We start from the raw sequence: 12,264 nt of genomic DNA, 5'->3' as shown, positions 1-12,264 counted from the left end.
TTGGTTGAATTTTTCTAAAATGACATTTAATTTAGTTAACGAAATTTCTAAACCGTGTGAAAACAAATTATTTAGATCAAAATTTAAACTTAATTAACAGCAATTTCTATGATTAGAATGCTCATCAAAAAATCATTTTTTGTGGAAAAAATTTATCTGTGGAATCCTCCCATTTGACGCTTTTTTTTGAATTTTACAAGTCGAGAAAAATTTTAAATAGATTTTTGCAGTTTTATTTGTTGATTTCCCCTAAAACAATTCTAATTTTAAATTATCCACATATTTTGTTAAGTAGATTTTTTTGCAGAAAAATAAATGTTTTGAAAACACATTCTTCCAAAACAATTCTAAAAAAATATTTTCCATTTATTCCTTAAGACTTAAAAAAATCATTGACAACGAATAACTTTAGTATTTCATTTAATAGAAGAAAATATCTTTACATTGGCTTTATTAAACATAAATATAAAAGGATTTTTTTAATATGGATAAATCACCTACTTGTAAGTAATATCATTTAAATTATCATATACAGATAGATTTTTTTAAGCACTTTTTTGTATAATCCAGCAAACATGAATGATAAATTATTGATGAGTCATTCGTTTAGGTAAAAAATAAGGAAATAACACTTTAAAATTAAAGATGTCATAAAACTTTATTCTTATTGTAACAAAATGAAGTACCTATAATTTTTAAAGTTTTAACAAATTTATATTGAAATAGTTAATTTTACTTTAAAAATTTTATAAAAATCTCGACACAAAATAATTATTTAGATACCTCATAAAAAATCATAAAATTTGTTTTAAACTTTTTAGATTTATCCGATGCATCACCTTCTGGATCTATAGGGTCAATTAGCTCAGCCACTGAAGCAATTAATGATTTTGCTAATTTATCTCTAGAAGATCAGGAGAGACAACGTGAAGAATGGAGAATTGAATTGCAGCGAGTTGAAGAAGAAATTAATACTTTGAGAACGGTGTTAAGTTCAAAAATTCATCATTCAACTGAGTTGAAAAGGAAATTAGGTGTAACAGTGTGGAAGGAAATCCAAGAAGATGTTTCTTCAGGAATCAAAAATATGAGAGATAGTAATGTGTAAGTAAAGTAAAATTTACATTTTTATAATTTCAAAGGTTTTTTTCTAAATTAAAGTCATTAAAAAATATCAGAGCTCGAAATCGACTGAAATTTTAAATACCGTCGAGTCGACATTTCCATACAAAATCCGAGTCAAATTCGAGCTCTATAAAATTTTATATAGATATATGAATAATTAAGTCCATTATTGACAATTTTGAAAATCTCAGACACTTTTTTTTATACTCTAATTTTGAAAATTTCGATACAAAGTATTCCCACATAATAACGTCCTTAAAAAAATCTTTGAAAAATCGACGTAAATGTACAATCTGGGGGAATTCATCGATATACTTCTCAATTGTAATCAGAAATCACTTTTATAAGTCTTAAGATAATTTACGTAATTAAATGCATTGATATTCGGGTTGATTTTTCATGAAATTAAGACCATAATTATCGTGTTAAATTTTTTATAAAGATCAAAAAAAATTATTATTTAAAGTATTTTTCATCACACCATGACAGACCCTATAATAAAATGAAAAAATGAAGATTATTAAAAAATAATTTTATAAATAACAAAAATTAACGAAGCTTAACTCTTCTAAATTTAACCAATTTCTGATTCAGAAATTAAAATTTTTCAAAATTCAGTAAGCGCTTTAGCCATATTTCATTTTTGGTTACATTATTTTGACCTTGACCATATAAAAAATTACAAAAGTCCTCGTGTTATTGATCGAGGGACTTAAGCGCATTTTTGTCCCAGCGATCAGTAATTGAATTATAAGTGCCGATCCATAAAACGAGATCCAGTAGAATCCAGGTTACTTCTCGAACCACAAAACGAGATCCAGGAAGATCCATTCATCATAACGGATTTTCATAATTTAAACCTCATAACGGTCGAAAAAAATTCAAACTTTGTTAAGCAAACACTGTTAAAACATCCAAAAACACTGTTGTTTTTGTTGTTGTTGTAAATGAAAATGAAACATTGTTAATTATAGCAATTACGCGTTGATTTGAAAGTTTTAAATGCCCGTCGCCGCAATAACTTTATGGAACTGATCTTTTAAAACCATTCCGAGCTCTGTACGATGTCTAGTTAAAAAGTTTTTAGCGTCAGCCGAACGCCCGAACGAACGCACGAACAAAGTGATTTATTAAGCTACCTTTTTGAAAAAAATTTCAAAAATGCGCGAATAAGCTACCTTTTTGAAAAAAATTTCAAAAATGCGCTAAAAATGTGAACAAAGATGACATTGTTAACAGTGAAATATTTTGTCTTGTAGAGAGCAGTTACAATTCTACACAAAATATATTTATATGCATATTTATATAAACATTTTATTTATACTGCATGCAGAATTAAAAATTCAAGGTTATCTAAAAGGTATGTAGCCAATTAAAGCTAAAATTTTAGTGTTATTCACTTTTGTTTTGCAAAATTACAATAAGTTTTTGAAATTTTGATTGCAAAAAAAAATATTTTACCGAAAATAAAATTAGTTTTTTTTTACGTTTTTATCAATAAAAAGTTATTTGTTTTCTAATTTTTATTAAAAAAATTAATTAGTTTATGACTGCAATTAAAAACGACGCATAAGTGTTTCCTAAATCATTTATTTATCATTAATTTAAAAGCATGAAGTGATTTTTGAACCAGTTTATTTTATTATGAAAACAATTGTACTTGATTATTCAAAAGCAAAATGCGTAAATTGTATCAAATAAAATTTTCTTAGTTATCATAAAACAGAATCAGTTTTGAAAACGACTGCAGAGAAAACAACATCCTTATTTTCGGGATTTTCAACAAAGATTAATCAAATGAAGAATTCGGAATCATTTAAATCGTTTGAAGATAAAGTAGGAGGAGCGTACGAAAGTGTAAAGGTAATTTAAAACTTTCAATAAAATCACTATGATCATATAAATGAGCATTTTTTTAAATATAGACTAAAGTTTCAACATCTCGATCTGGATCTGTACAAAGCTTTAATGACGTGACAGGTTCCAATAGTAACACCGCCCCTTCAACTCCTATTCATGAGGAAAAGCACGTATAAAACCGTGAACACTAAAATTTCTTTGTTTAAGAAAATTGAAACAATAAAATCCTAAAACAATCAAGTTTTCTTATAGCTTGTTGGTAAACAAAAAATTTTGAGTTAATAATTAATGAAAAAAAAAGTTGTCGAATTTTAAAAATTTGTCTCTTTTAAATTTGTGACTGGAATCTAAATATTATTTTCTACTTTTCATTGCACCTAAATAAAAGCGTATCTTTAAAAAACTTTTTTTACATATTTTTTTTTTTTATAATAAATTAAATTTTTTTAACGTTAAATTTTGACTTTATAATTTTTTTAATTATAAGTAAAAATGTTTATTTTTCATTAATAAAATGATAAAAGTGAGTTAATTAACTAGAATCATATGCAAATCATTACACAGTACAATTAAGTGTAAAAGTTAAAACTTTATTTGCGATGTTTTCACTTAATGTTTGTAAGAAAATCGTTATTATTATGTACATTCCAAATTTTCAATTAGAGAAAATTGAGTAAGTAAAATAACTGATCTCAAAAATTCAAAACTCATTTTCCGAAAATCTTATTAAATTCTTATTTTTTGAAGAATAAATTTTTATGAATGATTTTCGGAAAAATGATATGTTCGTTATTTTTATACTCGACATTCGTTATTTTAATACCCACTCGAGAAAATATTGTATATTTAATGTTTTAACGGAAAGTAAATTTTTGAATTTTCTGGGTATTTATTTTAATACTATTCTAAACAAAATTTATTACAAAAATATTATTTAATGTGATTAATGTTATAATTGGAAGAAAAGTGAATACAATCATTATTGGTATGGACCGTGGAAAGCTTCAACAGATTGCTGCTGAAAATCCTGATTTACAAACAAGAATGAAAATAAAAAGCAAGCCAGGAAGACCAGCAATAATTGAAGAACAGCCTAATTTTTTTGACGCTATTGTCAATATTGCTATGCATGGAAGTGGTGCGCACGAAAGACGACGAATGGAAATATTAAGAAGCATTCGAACGTTGTATGAATTAAATCAGGAGCTTGAATCAATGGGTTATAAATTATCACGTTCTGCTTTGTATTACCATTTGCAGCCAGCAAATGTGAGAACATTAGATGGAAAGCGACACATCAATGCCGCTCCTGTCAAGTTAATTAGAGCACAGAATACTCTCCACAAGGATCATAAAGATGCTAAATTTGCGTCAGCAACTATTAGTAATCTAAATGAATTGGCATCATTTCTCGGACAAGATGACGTGGCTATGATAAGTCAGGATGACAAATGTAGAGTACCCCTTTGCATTACAGCAGCAAAAGCTCAGACACCGATCCTTATGCATATGTAGTATAGAGTTTCCTTACCAGATCATGATTAAATTGTTGTTGATAACCATAAACACATTCCGTCAGTGTATGCAGGATTAATTATTAAAGACATTGGATATGGATCAAAAGATATGGTGTCTTACTCAGGATCAACGTATATTTCAATTCGCTATGTTAAACATTCATCTTGAACAGTAAAAACACTGATGGAAATTGACGAGTTTAACACAATTACAAAAACGGAATCAGGAGAAATTAAACCAGTAGTTATCATTCAAGTTGAAAATCCTCGATATCCAAAAACAATTAAGTCAGTCATTTATCATTTTAAGCAATTCAACTTAGATGCTTTATTCATTGCTACAAATTCGCCAGGAAGAAGTGCATTTAACCCCGTAGAACAGAGAATGGCACCATTAAGTCGTCAACTAAATGGAGTTATTTTACCGCATGAGAATTTCGGTACTCATTTGGATGAAAATGGAAAGACAATTGAACTTTAAAAGAGAAACATTAGCAAAAGTATTTAGTGATGTGGATATAGATAGCTTTCCAGTAATTATAGAGTATGTTACACCAGAAAACGAAAGTGAAATCATCAAAGACAATTAGGAAGTAGATGAAAATTGGAAGATGAATCACATTAGATCGTCACAATACTTTTTGCAGATAGTTAAGTGCTCAAATGTATCCTGCTGTTCATCACCGCATAGCTCTCTTTTTGATTTCTTTTCGAACTGATTACTTCCACCTCCTGTATCTTTAAAATATACATATTTAAGATAACAATTGCTGATTCCAAAGAATCTAATGCCCGCTTTGCTACACTTTCAAATCATTTCTTTTACTGAATCATCTAGCATTCCATATGAAAATACTGCCCATCGATTGCAAACATTATAAAAAAAAGAGTATGTATCGATTGTGATTACAACTCACCGAAAAATTATACAAAAAGAAAAAACCAAGAAAAGTTATATGTAGACGTGAAAAAGAAGTATTAGTTCAATTGCAAGAGGATTTGGATTGGGTAGAAGCTGAAAACTTAGATGTTGAAGTAGAATGTGCAAATGCTGATATTACTGTTGAATATCAGAATATTTTTGCAGTTGAAGAACATTTCAACCTAATTTGTTTATTATAAGCTTAACAAATGTTAACATAAAATATCAGTTTTTATGAAAAACTGATTTTATTAGTGAATCTAATTTTTGTGGTATGAAATGTAATTTTTGTGGTAAACAAATCTAATTTTTGTGGTAATAATAAATTGAGGATTTTTAGCTTAATTTTTCTAGAAGCTAAATTTATTATCAGTTAAAGTTTAAATAAATTAACTAAAAAAAAAATATCTTTGAGTGTGTCTTTCTCAAAAACGACTGTTAATTTTTTACAAAAAAAAAAAATTTTTGTCGCTTAAATTCAAATTTTTTTTTTGACCGTTGTTTATACTTTTATTCGTAACGTAAATGTTTATTTCAAAATAAGTTGAGTTCGAAATGTTCGATTTCTTCGACAATCGTTAAATCAAGTATTTACTTCACATCTGAAATGCAATTGATTTAAAGCTCTAAAACTCTTAAACATGATATTTACCCTGAATTTACGTTATAAGCCAGTGGCTTATCGGAAGAAAAAAGTTTTCAAAATCGCAAAAAAAGGCTTATTAACGAGTAATGGCTTAGTAAAAAAATGTAAACAAATGAAGAAAAACCGAAAATTTTCATGGAAGTCTTAAAAATTATTAATTTCTTCTAGTCCTTATAGTTTGTTTTTAATCGAATATGTCATTTAAAATCGGAAAATTTATTTCATCTAGTTTAATTAATGACTTTTTGGTAGTGGCTTATTAACGGATACAGAATTTTTCCTGAGTCAAATTTCTTTACTAAGCCAGTGGCTTAGTAACGGGTAGTGGCTTATAACGTAAATTCAGGGTATTAAAGTAGCAATTAATAGACTGGAAAAATTAATTTTAAACGAGTGACAATGAGTATTTAATGCTGCTTTTTACAATGAATGTATAATGTAGGCAGGTCCAAAACTTAAAAATTTAGCTTTCTTAAATTTGAAATGGAAAAGCTACCTAACTAAAATAATTTATTAATTTAATTAGTCATTTAAACAATTTATTAAGGGTCAGACACTATCGTAAAAATCCGATTTTACTATTTTTTTCCATACAAAAATGGAAAAAATTGTAATTTTTACTATTTTTTTCGGAAATTTTATAAGCGATTTATAAAACTAAAACATATTAAATGAACATCATCAATAACTTTTTTAGCTATTTTTAAGTCTAATGAAATTTACAATGTTATAATAATTCAAAAACATATTTTTCCTAATTTGGAAAAACTCCTCGGAAAAAACCGACTTTAGCCTCGTTTTTCATAATAGGGATGAAAATCCAAAAATCCGATTTTTCATCCATAAATCGTAGAAATTGTAAAAGAAATCGTGATTTTTACGATTGTGGCTGACCCTTGCAATTTATTGCCTCAGGCAATATTTTTCTTTAAAGGTTTGAATGTATTTAAAGGTTTTGATTGTGTGGCTTTCTCAAAAACGACTGTTAATTTTTTTCAAAAAAAAAAAAAAAAAATTGTCGCCAAAATTAAGGTAAATGTTTATTTTAAAATTAGTTGAGTTCGAAATGTTCGATTTCTTCGACAATCAACTGTCGAAGAATTTCAATTTGAGACGGCCACACTCTGGTTTGAATGTGGGTGATTCTCTAGATAAGTCAAATTCGTTTAATTCGTGTCTCAAAAACTACAAAATTTGCTTCATAAAAAAAAATTACTTTAACCTATTAAACAAATTAACAAATTGTCAATTTCGTTAAAATATTAATTATAATATCTCAATCTGTCTTTATTTTGTATTGTTAGTCTAAAATTCCTGCAAAAACATAAAATCAAAAAATAAATTTTCTCATGGATTAGGAAAAAAGTTTCTCGGAATCAATAAAATTTCAATTTTTCTCTTTAATCAAGGATTTTTGCAGCGTTTAAAGAGCAACAAACGATAGTTTTACTCGAAATATCAAGTCAACCATAGTGACAAGTAGAATAAAGTGCAAAAAAACTCATGCTAAAAGTCGGAATTTGATATTTTGATTCCGAGAATCCGGCATAAAAATTGAAATATTTAATTAAATAAAGCATGACGGTAAAAAATAATTGTACATAAATAAAGATCTGCAAAAATCCCGTAAGTGTATATAAAGAATGGAGCTATAAAATTGCCAGATTATGAGAAAAATTAATTCAAAGTCGAAAATTTTGAAAAAATTTATCCAAAGAAACACCCATGTAATGAATGTTTTTGAAATTTTAATAAAAAAATAACAATCTCTGTTGTGCAGAATTTGATAATAAGTTCCAAGTTTTTTTAATGGACAAATATTGAAACAAAGCTCGGATGCATATTAGAAATCCAAAAGTCATTATTAACCACCAAAGCCAATCATTATTTGTCGAATGAGCAAAATCAGTTGATTTCTTTACAATCAAAGTCCATTTTGCTAAACTTAGTCCAAAACCTGAAAGTGCTCCGTAACGTCCAGCAATTGTGTTACAGAAACAAGTAAGCATCAAAAATCCCACCCAATTAAAAATAAAACTTATGAAAAATGCGGTTACAAAAATTATATCAGTTCCAAGTAGACTAGTGTCGGTAATTATCTCATTTTCACAATTTTCAACTGCAATAAATGTTATGTTTGAGTTTCTAGCCTCACATTGAAATGATTCTCGCCTTGAATTTCTTATTGATTGGAACGACAATGGTTCATCATTTAAAATTTTTTCTAATTGAACTTCTTCATAAGTTGGTAATTTATAACTATTAGAATTCGTAATTGTTCGTCCATTGTACTGCAATAATTGATTATTTATTCCAGTCAAATCTATTCTGCAATAAGGTGGAGGAGCATTGTTATCGAGATTTGGTGGCTGAATATCACTATTGTTCGACATTATTATGCTCTCTGAAAATATATTAAATAAAATATATAACTTAATAATATTATAATTACCTAAATAAATTTTCTAAAAAGGTAGTTTGAATAAACAAAACAGATTCTTGAAATCGATTTTTTTTTTTATATATATTTATTTTGTTCACATTTACTGTAGTTAAAAAGTGCACAATTATTCACAAAAATCTCTTTTTTATATATTCAAGAAAATAAATGAACATCATGTTGCTTTATTTAATATCTTCTTATTATAAACTTACTTTTTTTTAAAACTTGAAAATTTCTTTCTATATTTATTTGGAGTTAATTCAGAAATAAATGAGTGATTCCACGGATGAAATTTTCTAAAAAGTTCAACTTTGTGAATTTTTATTTTTTTTTTTTTTTTTTAGTTAAACTAATTAACTTTAACTGAAAACTTATTTGAGTTTTGTTTGAAATAAACATGTTATTCATAATTTAAATTTAATGAAAAAATATTCATTATTCTACATTAAATTGATAAAATTGAAAAAAAAATCTTATCTATTCATCAAACTGTTAAAATTTGGGTGATTCTCTGGATAGATTTTTTCAAAATTTTCGATTTTTCGAATTTTCAAATCAATTTTTCTCAAAATCAGGCAATTTAATAGCTCCGTTCTTCATATATACTTACGAGGTTTGTGCAGATCTTTATTTCTGTATAATTACTTTTTCTGTCATGCTTTATTTAATTAAATATTACAATTTTTATGCCGGTTTCTCGGAAAACTTTTTTCCTAATCCATGAGAAAATTCATTTTTTGATTTTATGCTTTTGCAGGAATTATAGACTAACAACACAAAATAAAGACAGATTGAGATATTATAATTAATATTAAAACTAAATCAACATTTAGTTACTTTGTTTAATAAGTTAAAGTAATTTTTATCTATGAAGCAAATTTTGTAATTTTTGAGACACGAATTTTGACTTATCCGGAGAATTGCCGATTTAATAATGTTTAAAAAAAATTACAAAAGTCCTCGTGTTATTGATCGAGGGACTTAAGCGCATTTTTGTCCCAGCGATCAGTAATTGATTAATAAGTCACTTCCAGACCTCAAAAACAAGATCCAGTAGGATCCAGTTTACTTCCTGGCCCACAAAACAAGATCTGATAGGATTAAGGTCACTTCCAGAACTAAAACACAATATCCGGTAAAATCCAGGTCACTTCCAGAACTAAAACACAAGATCCAGTAAGATCCAGGTCACTTCCAGACCTAAAACACAAGATCCAGTAAGATCCAGGTCACTTCCAGACCTAAAAACAAAGATCCAGTAAGATCCAAGTCACTTCCAAACCTAAAAACCAAGATCCAGTAAGATCCAGGTCACTTCCAGAACTAAAACACAAGATCCAGTAAGATCCAGTTCACTTCCAGACCTAAAACACAAGATCCAGTAAGATCCAGGTCACTTCAAGAACTAAAACACAAGATCCAGTAAGATCCAGGTCACTTCCAGACCTAAAAACAAAGATCCAGTAAGATCCAAGTCACTTCCAAACCTAAAAACCAAGATCAAGTAAGATCCAGGTCACTTCCAGAACTAAAACACAAGATCCAGTAAGATCCAGTTCACTTCCAGACCTAAAACACAAGATCCAGTAAGATTCAGGTCACTTCCAAACCTAAAAACCAAGATCCAGTAAGATCCAAGTAACTTTCAGATCTTAAAACAAGATCCATATAAAACTTCCACAAATTTAAGAACTTAATCATTTAACGGATTTTCATAATTCAAAACTCATAACGGTAAAAAAAATTCAAACATTGTTCAGTAAACACTGTAAAAACATCGACAAACATTGAAAAACACTGTAAAACAATGAAAAAACGTGTTGTTGTTTTTGTTGTTGTTGTATTTGAAAATGAAAAACTGTTAATTATAGTATTTATGCGTTGATTTGAAACTTCTAAATGACCGATAACCCAATAACTTGATAGAACGAAGCTATTAAAACAAACCAGAGCTCTCTACAATGTCTAGTTTTTGAGATCTCGCGTTCCAGCCGACCGAACAGACGAACGAACGAACGAACGAACAAAGTGTCTTATTTCAAAAAAAAAAATTTCAAAAATGCGCTAAAAAGGGTCACAAATTTTGAACGTGACAGACAGAAGGACAGACAGAGCAAGTCAAATAAAAGCGTGTAAAAAATTACAAAAGTACTCGTTCTTATCATTGATGGTGAGGGGTAAAATCCCCGAATTATATTATTTCCACAACCCAGCATGATAAAATCCCCGAAAACCGCAAATTTTTATATGTTCCCTGCGGGATAATATTCCCACTTAGAAATGTAGGTGGGATTTTTATCCTGCCGGGAAGATATTAATCCCACATATATTTTGAAGTGGAATTTTTATCTTCCAGGAAGATAATAATTTCACTTACATTTACAAGTGGAATTATTATCCTCGTGGACCACGATTAAAATCCTGGTTTAACTTAAATCCGGAAATTAAAAGAGACCTTGAGGATAAAAAATCCACTTGTATTTCCAAGTGGGGTTTTTATCCTCAAAGATTTTTATGAAGATAAAATTTCACTTAGTAATTAGAGAATTTCTGATTTTTTAAGTAATACCAAATCCTAAGAATTCTCATTGATATATGCTAGAGATCTTGGTCACTTAAGTCGGTGGCTAAATGTTCGCTTGTTTTAGCGAATAGTATTGTGAGATACAAAAGCGCAAAGTCGTAAAAATTTTCATTCTACATTTTATTAATTATTAAACCATCAAAAGACCTCTAATTGTTAAACCGGTCCTCTCGCATGTGCTCTCGGCATGGGGGAAGAAGAAAAGAAGATGAAAAAGCGTCAGAGAGGCACAAACAGCCCAGCAACAAGTCCAAATCGAGAAGATCAGAAAAAAGCCAAAGTTCTTCAAGATCAAAAAAAGACTCAACCCATCATTACGCAGCAAAGTGCTGCTACAATCACTAGCATCAAGGCTACAAAGCCCATCATCTCAAAAGGCAGCCTATCCAAAATAAGAGAGATATGCTCCAAATTAAAACTGTCTCAAAAACCAGTTTTTAAGGTTATAGACAATTTCACGACTCAAATTTCTTGTGGATACATCTCTGACAAGAAAATCATCATTGAAGCCTTCAAAGAGAAGCTGGTGAACCACTTCACCTATTCTGAGCCATCTGAAAAGCCTTTCAGTCTCGTGTTGAAAGGATTTTATGACACCAATCCTGCTGAGCTCCTCAATATTTTAAAGGAGCATCAGGTTCCAGCCATCAAAACATCAGTGCTCTTCAAGAGCGAGCATCATACCCTGTATGTTGTCAATTTTGCGCCAGGCAGCACTACAATCAATAGCTTAATGCACAACCATCATGTAATAGACGACATTTCCATAAAATGGGAACCTGTTATAAACAAAACCAAGATCCCAGTACAATGCCATAGATGTCAGCGTTGGGGCCACACCGCAATTAATTGTGGATATCAATATCGGTGCATTAAATGCTTAGAAAGCCATGCAGTTGGAGAATGCTCCAGAAAAACGCGTGACGGTAATGCCCAATGCTGTAATTGCAGAGGAGACCACGCCGCAAACCATCGCGGCTGCGAAGCTTACAAAGCCTTTGAGAAGAAAATCAACAGCCAGAGGTCCATTAGAACCCAACCAATAAGTATCGTCCAACAACGTCTCCAAGCTGAAGACTTTCCTTCATTGGAATCATCACATCAAGCAACATCGAGAATTACGTCATCATCACAGCCTCCTGTTTACTCACCAACTTATTCGGAAAA

At 29.2% G+C, this 12,264-nt stretch overlaps 2 protein-coding genes across 3 annotated transcripts; one reads left to right on the top strand and one right to left on the bottom strand.

The window, feature by feature from the left end:
- Nucleotides 1-283: 283 nt before the first annotated feature.
- LOC139098820 (tumor protein D52) lies at nucleotides 284-3,393 on the top strand. 2 transcript variants are annotated; one of them, XM_070651149.1, is made up of 5 exons: nucleotides 284-503; nucleotides 822-1,104; nucleotides 2,459-2,485; nucleotides 2,838-2,988; nucleotides 3,051-3,393. In XM_070651149.1, exons 1-5 carry the CDS (start codon nucleotides 485-487, stop codon nucleotides 3,159-3,161), a joined length of 591 nt encoding a protein of 196 aa, XP_070507250.1. In that variant the 5' UTR covers nucleotides 284-484; the 3' UTR covers nucleotides 3,162-3,393. The 2 variants fall into 2 exon arrangements, with proteins under 2 accessions (XP_070507250.1, XP_070507251.1); XM_070651150.1 differs by lacking the exon at nucleotides 2,459-2,485 and having other exon boundaries at nucleotides 302-503.
- Nucleotides 3,394-5,722: 2,329 nt separating this feature from the next.
- Nucleotides 5,723-8,794, bottom strand: Ndfip (Nedd4 family interacting protein). The gene is made up of 2 exons (XM_070651148.1): nucleotides 8,726-8,794; nucleotides 5,723-8,474 (listed from the first exon to the last, which is right to left on the bottom strand). The coding sequence occupies exon 2, from the start codon at nucleotides 8,461-8,463 to the stop codon at nucleotides 7,819-7,821; it is 645 nt and encodes a 214-aa protein (XP_070507249.1). The 5' UTR covers nucleotides 8,464-8,474; nucleotides 8,726-8,794; the 3' UTR covers nucleotides 5,723-7,818.
- Nucleotides 8,795-12,264: the final 3,470 nt, after the last annotated feature.

The sequence above is a fragment of the Chironomus tepperi genome, unplaced genomic scaffold (genome assembly GCF_022539635.2).
Source record: "Chironomus tepperi strain 1889 unplaced genomic scaffold, CSIRO-AGI_Ctep_v1 contig_454, whole genome shotgun sequence".
Taxonomy (NCBI): domain Eukaryota; kingdom Metazoa; phylum Arthropoda; class Insecta; order Diptera; family Chironomidae; genus Chironomus; species Chironomus tepperi.
The sequence above is the reverse complement of the archived record's forward strand: the minus strand, read 5'-3'. Positions and strand labels throughout refer to the sequence as shown.

What these genes read in the sequence shown, in the direction of transcription:
- Ndfip (XM_070651148.1), bottom strand. Translation starts at nt 8,463, where the DNA reads ATGTCGAACAATAGTGATATTCAGCCACCAAATCTCGATAACAATGCT.
- LOC139098820 (XM_070651149.1), top strand. An exon ending in AATATGAGAGATAGTAATGT is followed by an intron (nt 1,105 to 2,458) that starts GTAAGTAAAGTA and finishes TACTGCATGCAG; the next exon opens with AATTAAAAATTCAAGGTTAT. An exon ending in GAGCGTACGAAAGTGTAAAG is followed by an intron (nt 2,989 to 3,050) that starts GTAATTTAAAAC and finishes TTTTAAATATAG; the next exon opens with ACTAAAGTTTCAACATCTCG.